This window comes from Amblyomma americanum, chromosome 6, assembly GCF_052857255.1.
Source record: "Amblyomma americanum isolate KBUSLIRL-KWMA chromosome 6, ASM5285725v1, whole genome shotgun sequence".
NCBI classification, from domain to species: domain Eukaryota; kingdom Metazoa; phylum Arthropoda; class Arachnida; order Ixodida; family Ixodidae; genus Amblyomma; species Amblyomma americanum.
This window is the reverse complement of record NC_135502.1, coordinates 94,257,675-94,273,734: the sequence shown is the minus strand read 5'-3', so window position 1 is coordinate 94,273,734 and position 16,060 is coordinate 94,257,675. Positions and strand designations below refer to the sequence as shown.

At 52.2% G+C, this 16,060-nt stretch overlaps 1 protein-coding gene across 1 annotated transcript in view; it reads right to left on the bottom strand.

Annotated features, from left to right (window-relative positions):
• ci (transcriptional activator cubitus interruptus) overlaps positions 1 to 16,060 on the bottom strand; it is an 82,556-nt gene that overhangs the window by 23,603 nt on the left and 42,893 nt on the right. Inside the window, exon 2 of the mRNA XM_077627595.1 lies at positions 3,568 to 3,815. Within this exon, the coding sequence (XP_077483721.1) occupies positions 3,568 to 3,815 (248 nt within the window). The remainder of the gene's footprint in view (positions 1 to 3,567; positions 3,816 to 16,060) is intronic.

Here is a 16,060-nt window from a genome sequence, read left to right as displayed (position 1 = left end):
CGCTCCGCTCCGCTCCGGCGTAGACACAAGCTGGAGGGGTATCTAACGCTAAAATGGCGAGAATAGGGCCTAGTAGGTCGTTCATGATGGTTCCACGCGCTTAACTTTTTTACCACGCTCTGTGTTGGTAGTGTTGTCTCTCTCGTTCTGCAAAAAAGTTAAGCGCCTTCAACCATCAAGGTATCTAACGCCGTGAAGCACTGCATATTTAGCTGAAAATTGGTTATAAGGGAGCCAAAGGCGCAATAATTGCCAGTGACGATGTCAGTCAGGAAGAAGATCCGTATAGTGGAGAACAGCCACGAGTAGCCTAAGGGGCAGAATTAGGACATCTGAATGGGAACGCGAATCCCTACGTGATATATCCGAAGGCCCCAGGCTGCGCGAGCACGCGTTCACAGTCCGTTCCGTATCACTTCGTAAGCACAGGCGTGCGACGCCCACGCGGCGGACATTCGCAGGGCGCGGAGCGAACGCAAGCGTCAGTGAACTGCGGCGCGCGCTCTTTCGGTCATCAGCCGTGGGCGGCGGACACAAGCGCCGCACTCACTGGCTCCTCCGAAAATAGACACGCGGCCGGTGAAGCCCGAATGGAACGCTTGTTTTAGAGTCACAGCCGTTCTGTTCTCTCCGTCGGAGCGTGCTGCTGCGCGCGCCCGGTTGAGGAGACGCGCATGCCGGATGGGACAACGCAGCACGTCTCGCTCACCAGGCGCGCTCGGAATGGGAGCGATGCCGCGAGAGAGAGGGTCGCGGAATGATGATGCGCCGGCAGCGGCTCCTCAGCGATCAGCGGCGCGGAGAGGAGACAGATCGAATAGGCCGCAGCAAGAGTCGGGAGGGTGGTAACGCGATGCTAATGCGCGGAAACACGAGCTGAGGGACACCGAAATCAGGGAGCGAAATAGAGGGCCGGGGATGCCGTTCCGGGCACCAGCGTTGGGCGCCGACACTGGGGAGTCACTGGGCGCGTAGTATTCCGGGGCTCGCAGGCATCGCTGCTCACGAGCAGTTGTTTCCAAGCCCGTATATATCGGGGGCCTTATCTGGACCGGCTTCTCAGTCTGCTACAACGGCTACACCCCTCTTCACAACTGCCGAGATTGGAGGCCCCGATGGAAAAAGACGTTCGTCACGACGTGGGATTCGGGACTGAGGAATTCCTTCACAGAGCGTCGGAAGAAATGAAAGGCAGAAAGCCGGGCCTTCACTAGCGTCTGTGTGTGTCCGAGAACATTCTTCGAGTCGCAACAGGGATCGCACACAAGCGACTGAGGAATGCGTTTGCAGCTTAAACGAAGCAATCGCCGCTCCACATCAAAGGGGCGCGTGGCAACAAACGAGCGTGATGAAAACTTTGTCGCTACACACGCGAAACTATGGACGAAACTGCTACACAAAAGCTTTCCCGCCGATTGCTCATAGAAGCCCCTGCATTCCAACGATGCTATCTTCGAGGTCTCTCACATCGTGTACCCATGCATGACTCCTCACCTGAGTGGTGATCATTGCGAAAATCACTCCTGGTGTTTTACAGGACAATGAATGGCCTTGTGGAACAGTGGCAGAGCCGCAATCATTTAAATCAGTGATTTAGGCGCAGCTACTGCCGACAGGCCACTCTAAGGCTAATGCTGCATCTACATTAACACCACAACCCCCGCTACCATCGTCTTCTCCTTCTGTTACCACTTCTTCATCCCTCTATTCTTCATAGCTCGCCTGGAACACACGTACTGTAAGCTAATTTTGGGGACAACTTCATCCAGTTTTTTGTCGCTCAACGGTGTTACTCTCGCAAAAGACGCATTTATTGCTGAGAAAATTGGATACGAGAATAGAGCGTTTTTTTTTTCCTCCTGCCACTCCATTGAAACTCATGACGTCCAAGACCGAAAATGACTCCCGTACCAGTTTCCAAGCAAATGACGATGTAGCGTAGGGGTGGTGGTGGTGTCCTCCAGAAACCTAATGAGTACTTGTGACACTGATCGCCGCTTAAATCGGGAGCCCTCAGGGGACACAATGCGAGAGACGTCGTCCAATGGAGCGTTAAATATCCTCAGGTTGACCAGGAGTGTCTCACATCACATGACTCGCATCACCCCCAACGTCGCACTCAACGCACATAGGTGAGGCGGCGCGGTGAATCTTGCACATTCATACCGGCCCAGAGTCAGGAATCAGCGCCCAAAAAACCTAAGTCAACGTGCGCAGTTCATTTGCAAAGTATTCAATTGAAATTGCGTCTTCGTCATTATGGTAATCGACCGGTACAGCCAAACTTTAGTTTGTTCTCAGTGTCGCCTTTGAAGGCGCTCGTGGCCTCTATTATGTAAAAGTAGACTAGGAACCCCCACGACATCGTTACGGTAGTGCCGAAACTATAGGTCATTCGGCATTCGCCATCGCAGCATTATGCCTTCGACGTATATGATTAGCACACAGCGTGTCAACTCTCTCTCTCGCTCTTTTACACCATAACACCGATCAAAAACACGTTAACGCTTCTCAAATGGTCAGAAATGGAGTAACTTTCCTCTTTAATTATGCACTTCTGGAGGCCTGCCAAGTCGCTTGATTGATAACCCATTGTGTTAAGGCCAAAGTTAGCGTTATCGGGCTGAGCGAAGGCTCTGGTTGAAATAGGGACGCATTCTTTCTATAGCGGATACGAAAATCGCTAAGCGGTGGCCTAGAGTGCCTTATGTGGGTCACACAAGGAAACTTCTTGCGCAAGATAAACAGTTGGAACCCTTTACGCGAACTACTACGGCAAGAGGTGCGGTAAAAAGAAAAAAATCTGTATCGCTATCTTATAGAATGCAGAGGGCCTGTGCAAAGCAGTGACGGCAAGAACGCATTCTTGAGGGACCCCCTTCAGTCCATTCACGCGGGTATTTCGATGCGAAAGCTATGGCTCTCACTTGTACTATCTCGTGCGTGAGAAGCTCGCCTCCAAGGCATTCACAGTGGACCCTTGTCCGAATCGACAGCCTGCACCTGGGCTTACTTTTGGAAGAGGAAATAGATTCTTCTGGAGTAACCACTAATGCAAGTAATCTGCAATGGGTGACTAAGTGTCCATTTCCAGAGCGAAATATTTACGAAACCATCAAGCACATCAGTGTGTCGCTGTTAATAATAGTCGTGCTTTAGAGCTGACTTCAAAGAGCAAGTCTTGACGAGCGGTCTCCAGACATCATTCGCTGACATGTTGCTGAATGAAGGGAGAACACTAAGGCGATCCTCATGGATGTACAGGCGCCCACATAAGTTTGCGAAACACCGAAACCAAGAAAAAGTTGAATTCTCTGACTACCTAGAGGTGCGGCCAGTAATTGAGGGGTACATTGTGCATGCAGGTCGAGCAAGCAGGAGCAAAGCACATCCTTCAGTTCGTGTGTGCATGCCTATACAGACTGCGAAGCAGTTTGGGATTTTTCTTTAATTTCCGTGTTCCGAAAACTTTTGTGGGCATCAGCACGTACCCAAGAAGACACTTTACGACACGACGTAAGGACCAGTGGGACTGGTAGAACGCAGCAAACACCCAGCCCCACTTACCCCTGTGTTCGATAGGGCTGAGCACCCGCATGGCCAGTGGAGAGCCCGGCTGGAACGGACTGTACATCTGGTCCATGTATGGGCTGAGCCGGTACTGCGACTGCAGCGCCGCCGCCACGGCCGCAGCGTCGGCGCTCTGACGACGCTGTTGTTGCTGTTGCTGCACCTGCTGCTGCACTTGTTGCTGTTGCTGCTGCAGGTAGGCCATGTCCTGCAACCCCGCAGTCGAAAGGCCAGCCCCTGGCAGTCTGGAGAAACAGAAACAACAAAGACACGTTAGCAACCTTCAACAGGCGACGAATACAAAGAACAAAACACGCATCACGAGAACTTCGCTGAGTAGATTATTACACGCCCGTGTATCCCAAAGTGTGCCTGCTTAGTGCCTGTAACATAGGCAGGGAAAATAATCACGAAGTAACAGAACTCGGGCACAACCAGAAATACGCGATATAGCGCTCTCAAGTCCCCAAGAGTGACCCAGCGAAACGTACTGAAATTGCTTGAACTTCCCACAAGACACGTTTCGAAGCACCTCCCGCATTGGCGACATGGTAGTGACGGTCTTGACATCGACCTCTTCCTCGGCGCTTAAGAACAAACTGCTTCAGAAGATCCGCCTGCACCACAAGACATTGCAGGCAAGTCCTTTCTTTCCTTCATCTTGCTCTCGGGCTCTCATTGCAGGGTGATGCAACGCGAGGCTTAGCCGTGTTTAGGGGGAGTGGACTTCCCCCAAGCAGCACAGATCATCGGCCCAATATTGCAACAGGACGGTCCCATCCTGGTCCTTTGTAGGGCCAACTTTGTCAATACGGCTCCAATGTTGGGCCAATTACTTGTGCTGCTTGGGCCGTCTTTTAGGAATCCCAAAGCGAAGAGCGGCAGCCCTTCATTTGCACGGAAGTTCATTGTCCAGTCGTTGTTCGACGCAATGAATGGTCAATGAAGCGTCATTGAAGGAACGACGTCACCCACATACTAACAGGAGGGTAATTTGCTAACCTAGGCGACACAAGGGGTCAAAACCGCTTACGGGAGAACACATTTTCCGAGTGGTCTTGACATCTGTGCTTACTGCGTGCTGCTCTCACTGCAGCCGCACAGTACAAAGACAGAATACGCACGCCGAGAGAACAGACCCTAGGCAGGGCTTCAAGGCAGCCAGCTTGGGACACGCCACTGACTGGCAGTCCACAGGTCAGAGGGCAACCGCACCATGACAGACGCGATAGCCATCCGTTCATTAAGCAGTGAGCGAACATCAGACCGAGGCATCCGCATCGCACCGCGAGGGTCGCACGGAAAGCGCGCGTCTCACGAAGCGCACGATTCAAGGCGGACATGCGTGCCCGAGGACCATTCATCAGCGTAGGGGGAGTAAGACACAGCGCGGGAGCAGGGTGACTGGACGCGTCGGTCGTCACGTGTGGTCAAGGTGAACAAAAGAATGCGCGGACAAAGAGGAGGGTTGTACGAGGGACAGGTGCGTTGGTCCCGAAGTAGAGGCCGGGACAACTACGAATTGGACCATTAGTAACGCAAACAATGTCAGAACCAAGGATCAGCTGCTGAATTCGTCTTTTGTAGCTCGCATCCTGCTACAAAGAGCGATATAATGCGTATTGTTAGAGCGTGCAATAAGTGTGGACGCAAGTAGAAATGTCTTGGTCTCAGACATTTCTATTGTAGCGTCATAGCAGCCCATCTGTTCAAAAAAAGAACTTCGAAACACGACTATATATCCTTCAGACGTCAAATTTACGTCGATGCGTCACCAAGATCGCAAGATGCGGATCACAATTCGTCAAGGACATCGCCAGATGCGTGTGGTAACTCGCAGACCCACGTGATGAAGTTTGAAAAGGAAAAAAAAAACAACTGGCACGACATATGAAAGGCCGTAACTGCGCACTGCGACCCGTGTTCAAGCCCCAGGATTCCAAACCTCCGGAGTGCGAGGGCAAGTTTAGCTTTCAATCATTCGCAGCTCTAGGGGGACAAAAGGTAGTACCAGAACCCTGCCACAGTGACCATTCCCAAACCTGACAGTTCGCGCTTAGTCCTGGCGCTTTTTAAGTGGTCAGTGCATGATAGTAGTGGCTACAATTACGGCCCAGTTGGCCGTAAGCTCTTAGCAGTATCTAGCGGTTGTCGTAGTAGGCGCTTTTCTCAAGAGGTGTGCAGCAATATAGCTATTATAGATGATTGGGTGCAACCAGATCCCAGTTATCCAATACATGCAACACACGCTCACCACCACTACGACGTTGGCGCGCGTAAACCAAAGCGCCACGCTGGCGAGGCTAACATGATTCGAATTTGTGATAAAGAATGCGTCATTAATTAGCCTAATGTGTTCGGCCTTAAACACATCAAATTTCAGTCGCCAACTCGTTAGCGTTTTGGTCCTACCTTACGTGCGGAGAAACAACGCTGCCATGGCAATTATATGTGGGGAGGCACCTTGCGAAGGAGAAAGCAAATGATCGCACTAGAAAATAGCACCCCACGTTCGCGCAAGCGAACGCGCACCCCTCCAGCAAATCTGCGTCAGCACAAGGTCCACCGAATGGTCAGCAGCTAGCGTCCTATACCAGTCCGCTCCGGACCGGCCCGAGCAATCGGGCGCACGCCGGTGTCCAGCGACGGCGTCGTCTATGCAAATAAAACGCATTGAGTAACAGACACACGGGGTCGGCGCAGGACAATTTAACAACCGCGTTGATAGCGCGCCCCACAGTCCGCTACATGGGTCGGGTCATTAGGAAAGTTATTACGACCTGCGCGTGCACGGCGTGCAAGGAATCGGACGGTCGACGTTGCTGTTTCTTCCCGTAATGAAAACAAGGCAAAAAAAAAAACGAGTTTCACTGCGTACTCAGCCAAAGAGCCGGTGTGTTTCCGCGCAGTGCACCTATTTGGCCCTCGGGCCGTGCAGTGACCAGGACCCCAAAGACTCGGGAAGATTAATATCGCAAATATATGCGCATATGTGGTGCCGGGTCCACCAGCCCGGTTTATCGCGGCGCAACATCGAACCCGGGAAACGCTTCGATATGCGGCGAGATTCGTGAAAAAGCGGAGCGCGGAGAAAGCGGCCGCTTGGGGGCAGACTGGTTGGTTGTGTGTGTGACTGGACGCCGTGACGAGACAGCGCGTCACGATGAAGTGTGTGTGGCGGACAAGTGGGGAGACAAATGCGAGACGGCTATGAGTCGCCGCTTCAAATAAATAAATATTGACAGCGCTTGAAAAGAAAACCACAATATAATCACACAAATTAGTGCACCGGTAGCACTAGTCACGAGAAAATGGAGTTTCATGGCGCATGGCACGACGTCTGGTCCGGGAACAATGGTGACGTTTACATTTTAAGCCACCTTTCCAGAAAATATGGAAGCCCTGTGTCGGCATTAATGACGCAGGCTGAGCAAGTGAGAATGGGTGCTACTCGATTTACACCTTCGACACACCAATACGTACACTCATCTAAGCTTACAGCTCAAAGTGTACCTCGCACTGTGCCCTAACATATGCCCACACTGTTATGAACATGAATACCATTCCCTAGCATACCACGCCTGCTGAGAGTGCCAACCCAACCCGGCGGACCGCCATGTACGGAAACTCCCCAGCCGCCCAAATGGGAAGCTGTGCTGTCCAGCTCGGACCTGGTGGCCAGCGTCAGCTGGATGACCTGGCTAAGATAACGTCAGCTGCTGCAGGAGGCCTGGACCGAGGGTCCCACAAGCCCGGACGGGACTAATTTCTCACTTGATCCAATAAATGTTTTACATAATCACCAATGCAAGGCATGCAGATTCGTCATAGTTGAATAGATCAGCATATGAAGAGTAGCAAAGAAATCTGTTCCAAGAGTATCAGACTATTATAAAAGAAAAAAAACTCGGCGCATTGGCACAGCTGTTTAGTACAAAGAGTACTTCAAGAAAAAGATTATTCTTGACTGAGATTGCTATTCGCTAAAGGACATGTTGAAAAGCACGCAAAACATGACTACAAGACCAGTGATTTGTGAACATCTGTCCTGTCCCTGGCTTTTCTTGTTGTCGCCTCTCCTTGTACTTGCAGCTTCACTATTGCTTATCTTGAAACTGCGGGATTCTTGGCACGTAATTTGCGTTGCGGCACATATTTGGCGTCTATCGACGGTCAATGTGTAATTCGAATGCGTGTATTTAATTTTAATTAAGCGCTGATCGCGACCTCACAATCGCGTTGGCAAGTTAGTAACCATGTGTCTTCAGTCAGCACTGACGCCAAGTCACCACAAACGGCTCCACGTACGCGGACAGCTAAACTAAGCAGACCGCGCACACGACCAAGGTGTTCGAGAAAATGAGCGTGACCGCCCCTTAAGCGGAGGGCGGAGGTGCGACCTCGCGCCCTCCACAGAATGGCCGGGACGAGCAGTCTTGCTTCTAGGGGACGCGTTTGAAGGGGCGACAGGCAGCGCTCGACCACGACCACGCCAGCGTTCATGACCCGAAAAGCGGTTCCTGACGCATCGTCAAAACCTGACCCGACAACCGGCGCCCTCGGCGAGGAGGGCAAAGTGTCCGCGAGACATTAAGACAATGCCAGAGGCGGCAACAACCGAGTCCACCTGATCGTCGCCAGAGGAGAGACGTCGAGCCCGGGACAAGCCAAACAACCTTGCCCGGACACTCGAATTCCGCGCAGGCCAGCGAGAAAATTGGCATGCGCACGTGCGCGCGCGCCCAGGCTGCCCAGCCGTCGGCGGCGCCAGACCAGGCGCAAACGGAGAGAAGCAAAGCTGCCCAGCAGCAGCAGCAGCAGCAGGGGCAGGGAAGCAACAATCCGCTTCCACCGAACCCGTAAAGGTTGTGGAGTGGACTCGCGGTGAGGCACCACGCTGTTGCCCTCACCCAACCCCCGAAGCAACAAACCCCTCTACCTGCCAGCCTTTAACAAATGGGCAACGGGGAAGGGCACACAGGGGGCAAGCACACGGATGCAGCCAGGGGCGAGCAAGGGTGTAGAGGAGGCAAGAAGGAGAGAGAGAGAGACACTCGGCTATCGGGCGAGGCGAGCCGCTTCGGCGGAACAAGAGGATGGCGGGAAGGGGGCTCCGTCTCCGCGAGAGCGTAATGGGCGAGGGGGTGGAGGCGAATAAAGAAGCCTGACCGATATATAATGAAATATCTGCGCCGCCGCAATTGCAGGCCGTCCGGCCGGCCGGCCCTTGGCGAGCATCATCGGCGAGATTAACCTGTCATTGTAAGCGGCACGCCTTTGCGCGCGCCGCGCGCGCCCGCTCGCCCCTCCGCCAACGCTCTTCAGAAGAGCGCGCGCGGGAGAGTCCTTGCCGGCCGTGGAGGGGGGCTTCGCGGCGGCCCGGCCCGCGCAATTGGCACTGCGTGCCTTCTCCTCTGCGCCGGCGTCTCCCCGAGTCGTCGTGTACGATGGCTCCGCTGACCGTTCGTGTGAGCACGTAAGCGGTCCGGCTCTGGAAGGAGATGCGAGAGGGCGATAGGCGACCCGAAGGAGCCTCGGTCATGGCACGACGACTCGCGATGATTCAGAGCGCGCTCACCTCACTGCTCTCATAAATTTCCCGCGGCGTAGTGGTAAAAAAAAGCGCGCGTCGCCGGAGCTCGATGGAAACGTTACCACGTGGAGAAAATAACTCTACAGCTGCTACGAGGTTGATACGCATATAGGTCGTCCGTTGACACCAGCCTTTCAAGACGGTAGGGTGCCCCTTATGGACCCTGTCTGGGGCGTCCGTAAACATCGCCCACCGAGTTCGAGAAGAACGAGAGAGAGAAAGATGAACAGAAAGGCAGGAAGGTTAACCAGGCTACGCCCGGTATGCTACCCTACACGTGGGATAGGGAACAGAGAGAGAGATAGAAAGGGGAGAGAGAGCAAAGGGAGATGATCACTTTTCCACACGTCCGTTGACCATTACTTGCTGGGTAGACATGGCACACAATGATAGTTCGCAGCCTTGCACTCAGTCCTGTGTCCTTCAACAATTTGAAAAGTGCCTTCAAAGCTGTCCTCTGCGATAAAGGCTTAGTTTAAGGGCCCAGAATCTTGGCTTCAGTAAGGGGCCGAGGACCTAAACGGCGGAGTGTTGCAGCCAGGAGTGCACGCTCACGCTGAAACCGAGGGCAGTTACGAAGAAGGTGTTCTATAGTCTCGTCGCACCCACACATCTCACGCGCAGGAGAGTCTGCTATTGCAATTAAGTGGGAGTAGGCATTTGAGAACGCCACTCCCAGCCACAGGCGACACAACAGCGTTGCATCGCAGCGGGAGAGGCCAGACGGAGGACAGAGTTGTAGTAAGGGGTCTATGCGGTGCAGACGGCCAGTCGAGTTGCCAGAAGAAGACCATGAAGCTAAAATCTCTTTTCGGCCAAGCATTCGCAGATGTCTTGCTGCGTCGGCTCTTTTCAACGGTATCTTGACAATGCTGGCACTGCCATGAGCCGATCGAGCAGCAGCGTCAGCTGCGTCGTTTCCGACAATGCCACAGTGTCCCGGTATCCACTGGAAGACGATGTCATGACCCTTTTCCTGCGGCTAGAGTTGGAGATGTCTTAATTCAGCTACGAGTTGATCGTGATCGCCATGGCGTAAAGCACAATTAAGACATTGTAAGGCTGCTTTTGAGTCACAGAACACAGCCCATTTGTGGGGTGTTTGTGCACCGATGTACTGCACAGCCGCACGAAGAGCGGCCAATTCTGACCCGGTGGAGGTTGTCCGATGCGAAGTGTGCTGGACAATACTGGTCTGTCTCGCAGGAATGACCACGGCGTAGGTTGAACTTGAACCTGAGACCGAATCATCTGTATACACATGAGTTGCGGTCACTATATGCGGCGTTGAGTAGGCAGAGTGTCAACTGTTTAATGGCCGGTGTCGATAAGTTCGATTTTTTCGTTATGCCCGGAATTGTAACGCGCACGCAGAGAAGGAGGACATCTCCAAAGCAGAAATGAGGCGTCCGACGTTTTTCGCTGTACCGGCTCGTCGTTTCCTCTTGACTTTTATCTATAGAGTTTTTCACGTCCCGGCGTCAAATCCCCTATTCTTGAGCGCTCTAATAAAGAAAATGTTCGCGGGTCGGTGTTTTGAAGTCCCTAATTTGCTGGGGTGTAGACGGTCCGGTGATGGTTAACACGTCATGGCATACGCAAATTGTGAGAGAGAAAGCATCCTGCACACGAAATCCTGTCTGAAACCCTATTCCTGAAATATTCGACGGCACTCATCGATGTAGGTTTTACCGGACACTGTTGCGCTACAGAATCAAGTGTTCACGGGTATGATTTTCAGCCGCAGCGGTCGGATTTCGGCGCACGGCGTAAAATCGCCCCGAATAATGACTTTCCGACAAAGGCTGCCGTGCATCAGGTGGTCGAAACTTAAATATGACCCAAGCTAACGGCGTGCCTCTGTCTTCATGACGCACTGGCTCGTAAGAGCTGTAAAAGGGACTTGTACAGGCGTAAGGGGAAAAACTGCCATTACTTTTTGCCTCCCGAGAAAGGGCGATGTGTGCAGTAGTTTCTGGCGCCAGGAAAGAAGTTTCTTTTTAATTGGTCCTTTTTGCGAGGGGGGGGGGAGGAAATGGCGCAGTATCTGTCTCATATCGTTGGACACCTGAACCGCGCTGTAAGGGAAGGGATAAGGGAGGAAGTGAAAGAAGAAAGAGGTGCCGTAGTGAGGCTCCGGAATAATTTCCACCACCTGGGGATCTTTAACCCGCACTGACAACGCACAGCACATGGGCACCTTAGCGTTTTGCCTCCGTAAAAACGCAGCCGCCAAGGTCGGGTTCGAACCCGGGAGCTCCCGATCAGTAGTCGAGCGCCCTAACCACTGAGCCACCGCGGCGGGTCCAGGAAAGAAGACAAAAACGCAAACGAAGAGGACGACCAGCTAAGTGCCCCTTTCGGCCGTGAAGAGGCTTCGAAGAATGACCTCCAGCATAGCATAGCAACCACACTGCATGCGACCAAGTGCGACATGATTAGCGCAGCATGCACATTGTATCTTAATTATTCCAAGATTGTTATTAATTCCAATGATGCTGTCGTCCTGTTCCGCACACACCACACTGCTATGGAAGGGGCGTTGTAACGTGGCTGTCTACTGCTATACGTGCCGAGCGTGTCTTCTTAAAATCGCACACCTAGTGAAAATTAAAGCACATTTAAACGGCTGGAATCGACTAACAATTCGCGCTCTTTTTCTTTCGCCTATTCAGAGGAAAGCAAACATAATAGGTAACAGTAAATCGTATATACAACTGTGCCGAAACTACAACTTGGTGCAAATGAGTAATATAGAGGCAGGAAGTACACCTTCAAAAGCAAGGTCAGAACCAGGGTCTTCAACCGACCGAGACAGCTTCGCAAGCTATAAGTTTGAAACGATTGCAGGAGCCGTTAAACCTGCAGTCGGCCTTGATGTGCAAAGCGTTCGTGTTCCTTCATGTCTTCTGCCTGACAAACGCCTACGCAAAGGGCGTGCTCCGCCGACAATGCATCCTGCTGCCCGTTAATGCACCGTCCTTTATAACTTTCACCGTCGCACGCCATATCAGTAACTAGTTGCGCGCAGAACTGACAAAGCTAGAAACCGCGCGGACGAACTACCGTGCCAACACGGCACAAGTCGCGATGGAAGGAAAAATAATTCGCCAGCGACAACGCTGCCATCTAGGGGCGTGTCTCAGTGCTTAAAGCAGCGCGTATACGGTGCAGTGCCCAACCTGCCGTCTTCTCGGCCGCGCCTCTCATCATCACCGCTTTGCTTCTTGCAGCTGCACACGGCAGTGTCAGGCAATGCGTCTTGCCTGACTGCTCACGGGCGCATTTGGGAATGCTCATCACCCGCGGGAGAAGCGGTTGAGGAAAGCTCGACTTATTTACGGCGCGGTCTTGCGATCTTTTGTTTCGTTCCTGAGTCGGAAATTGTTGTGAAGCAGGCGTTACAGTTGCTTCAGTCACGGTGTCCCTAACGGTGCGAAAACACTGCTTTTAAATTCTCAGCGCAGCAGCAGCCTAGTAATTGAAATGCAACTGTTTCTACTACCTGCGTACAAAAAGAAAAAAAAAGGTGTTTTATACCTAGCCCGTAATGCACGCTTATGGAAGCAGCTTATTTCGGGACCAACCATGGTTTTTAGCATTAAGATACAAAAAGAAAGCAAGAATGTTCTCATTGCGCAACCTCTGCCATGATTTCGAATCCAGAACTTCGATTAGATTATCTACAACATTATTAAAAGATAGTAAGCACAAGTGAGTTCTGTCAATGTGGAGGCCTGCAGCCCCATTACCAAAACAATTGTCGACATTCCGTAAACTACCTTTCATAAAGGTGTAGAAGGGTAAAATTTACGCCCTAATTTTAATTCTATGTAGCGGGGTTATGCTCAATAAAACCTTTGCGAAACTCCGTAACCCGCAAGTTGAGTTTCCCCTTCCGGTGGCGATGAGAGGAAACTACTTGATGATGAAATCGGGGTTTCTTGATGACCCGGTGGTTCTACTCGCAAACATTCACATTACTCAAGGAAAGGAGAAGGTAAACTATTTATTTACAACATAGGTAAAAAAACGAGAAGAAACAAAGCAAGGAGAAAACTATTTACATGACTAAATCGTGGATCAGGCGACTTCAGCCCCCGCTCAACCCAGAGCGCTTGGTTTTAAACCCTCTGTCTCCGCCCTTAGCGGGGACAGCAACCAATAAGATAACAAACGACCCATCTCGCCAATCAGTGGTTAGGGTAAGGAAAATAAGGTCCGCCCACTGATCAGATATTGGGGAAAAAGTTCTGATTAGAACATTTGGGAAGGAGGTTTCAAATAACCACACAAACAACGCAAATGCGACTTCCGTTCCCCACGCCACCCACGGCACCACAGATGCTAGAAACATGTGCCGACGAGGCGATGACTCAGGTTGTTGACAGCAACAAAGAGAACAGAGTCGTTAAGGGAATAATCCGTTTCCTGGTCACCCAGCACTCGGTCCCCACCCAGCTGTATCTCTCCGGCATCGCCGAAGTCTCGTCACCCCTTGACGACGCACACATGTCGACAGCTGTACATGGTTAGCGTTTTTCCCGGCGGGTCATCCCCGAGGCGGCGCGGCGTAAACGAGGACGTCCGCCGCACGAAGGGGAGGCAGGAACGGGACGGGCCCCTTTGTTGGGGACTTCCGACCCCACTGGAGCGGCCTTCCTTGCGAACACAAGATCAACGAGTTCGCGGAAAGGTCAGCGAACTCCACACCGCATTTGTTACAAAGACGAACATTGTCAAAAACGAACTTTCAAATTGTCGAGCAATTTTCTGAACTTTTGGACAAAGAACCTTTGGATAAAAAACTTTTGGATAAATGAACTTTTGGATAAATGAACTTTTCGATAAAAAACAAAATTACGTTCGCAGTAAACACGATGTCTATAATTCCCCTTTTAAAAGCAACAAGCTTTGATTCCAACCGGTTCCGCGACTGTCGAGGAATATCGTTTATTCGTTCCCACGTAATCGGATAACAACCAGTTCGCGGCAATGTTTCGCCCTTTGTCAAAAAAAACATTCAAAAAAGCTCCGCCTTACAACCGCCACTGTGAAGACGTGCCGTTTACAAAACTCAGCCAAGAGGTTCTGTGTTATCCTGTCCTACCCATCATTTCTAGAACTATCGAAGAGACCTCCCTACGTAAGGAGGCTGCATCGGGTCCCAAAGTTCGAAGTCGCTCCGCTAAGCGGCAGCCTCGTAACTACCGCTCGACGAAACGAATTAATCAGATGAAGTACAAGGCCGGCTCCTGGGACGCCTAATCGTCCAACATTTGACTGATCTGCCGACACCCGAAATCACTGGCAGAGAGCAGTGCGTTTGGTGCAGACGCGAACCAGTTACGCCGACGGAAACGGCGTCCGAATGCAAAAGGCGTTTTTTCGTACCCGATGAAACCACTTCCCAAAGACGCCAGAAAAAAACCTGCAACCACCGTGGACGCTCTCCCTCTCCCAACTGTAAACGACGCACAGAAGTACAGTTTGTTGTGAAGCTGTACAGAAGTACTCACGGACAAGGGCGCTCTGCGCGACTCGGTCGTCCAACGTCCACCCGATCCTCCACCCTAGGTTGCCCATCCTAAAGGAACACCCATCTACTCCGCCTTTCCTTTCCTCATATCCAATGAATGTTATTATTGATATTAAAAGCGAAAATTGCATTTTGTCTGTGTACGTGCTATGGGCCAGTACTCGGGCCCTAAGGTTGTTCCAGGGCACCTGAGTAGAACGGCTGACTATTATTTTTATTATTATTATCAACTGCGGAGGAAAGCTGAGAGGGATGGGTGAGAGTCAGCTTCGAAGAAGCGCGAAATGACGACGCGCAGCGCTCCCGCGAGACGCAGCGCAGCCCAGCGGCCGGAGGATTAAGAGCAGCGCGCAGAGAAGCAGGCGTCATCGTCGGCGCTGGAAATCGCGACTCGCCCCTTCTCCCCGAGCAACAAGGCGCGCGACAGCGTCTCTGCGGGTCAAAGACACCCGCGCCGCCGGCGGCGAGGGACGCCCTCGCGGCAACGCCCCGCACCACGCCAGCTCCCATTAGACGCAATCACGCGACACTGCTTGTCGGAGTCTAGAGGGACTCGAGTCAGGGCAGCGCCGTCGCCACGTCAGGCACGCGCGCGCGACGCAGCGGGCGCGCGAGGCGGAGCACCCTCAGCCGACCGAAGGAAGCCTGCGGGCTATGCATCAATCAGAAGCGTACGCCTGTCCACGGCGTATGCCCGTTATCGTAAGTAGCAGCAGCAAAGCGCCTTCGGCCTGGGTACACAGCCGACTGTCGTCAAAAGGGGAGTTAATAGGCGGGAGAAAAGATTAGATATAATCGGCCCTTGGAAAGGCGGCCGAGAGTATACTCATAGAGTAACAGTAGCACGGTACCGCTCGAAAGGCGCAAGAGCAATTTCGTGATAACGGGGACTTAGCGTGTTTTCTAAATTACTCTGCTCACAAACGAAAGGCGTTGCTTTCCTACCTGGATCTATTATTCATGCTTTGCAACTTCTGCATGTGTTTAGATCTTTGCGCACTTGTACATATGCGCGTGCATGTAACTCTTTTTGATACCATGTACGTCCTGGTACATGGTTAACCGGAACTGTCAACATATCGTTAGGCAGCGCCCTGGTAACTTTCGTTATAAAAAAACGTAGTCGTCAACACCCCGTGGCCGCTCTCGGCCGTCAGTCCACCCAACTTGGAAGGCCCGGCGTGCAAGGAAGGGCAATTCCATAGACTCAACCACACAAAAAAGGACAACTGCATTAATTCCGTGCCAAATGCGCGGAGCAAACGCGAAAAGGGCAAAAAAAGTATAAGACAGTATGGCGGCGGGACAGAATGAAATGAGGGGGAGGGAGGGGAGGGGGTGGTGAAGTGCGTTCTATA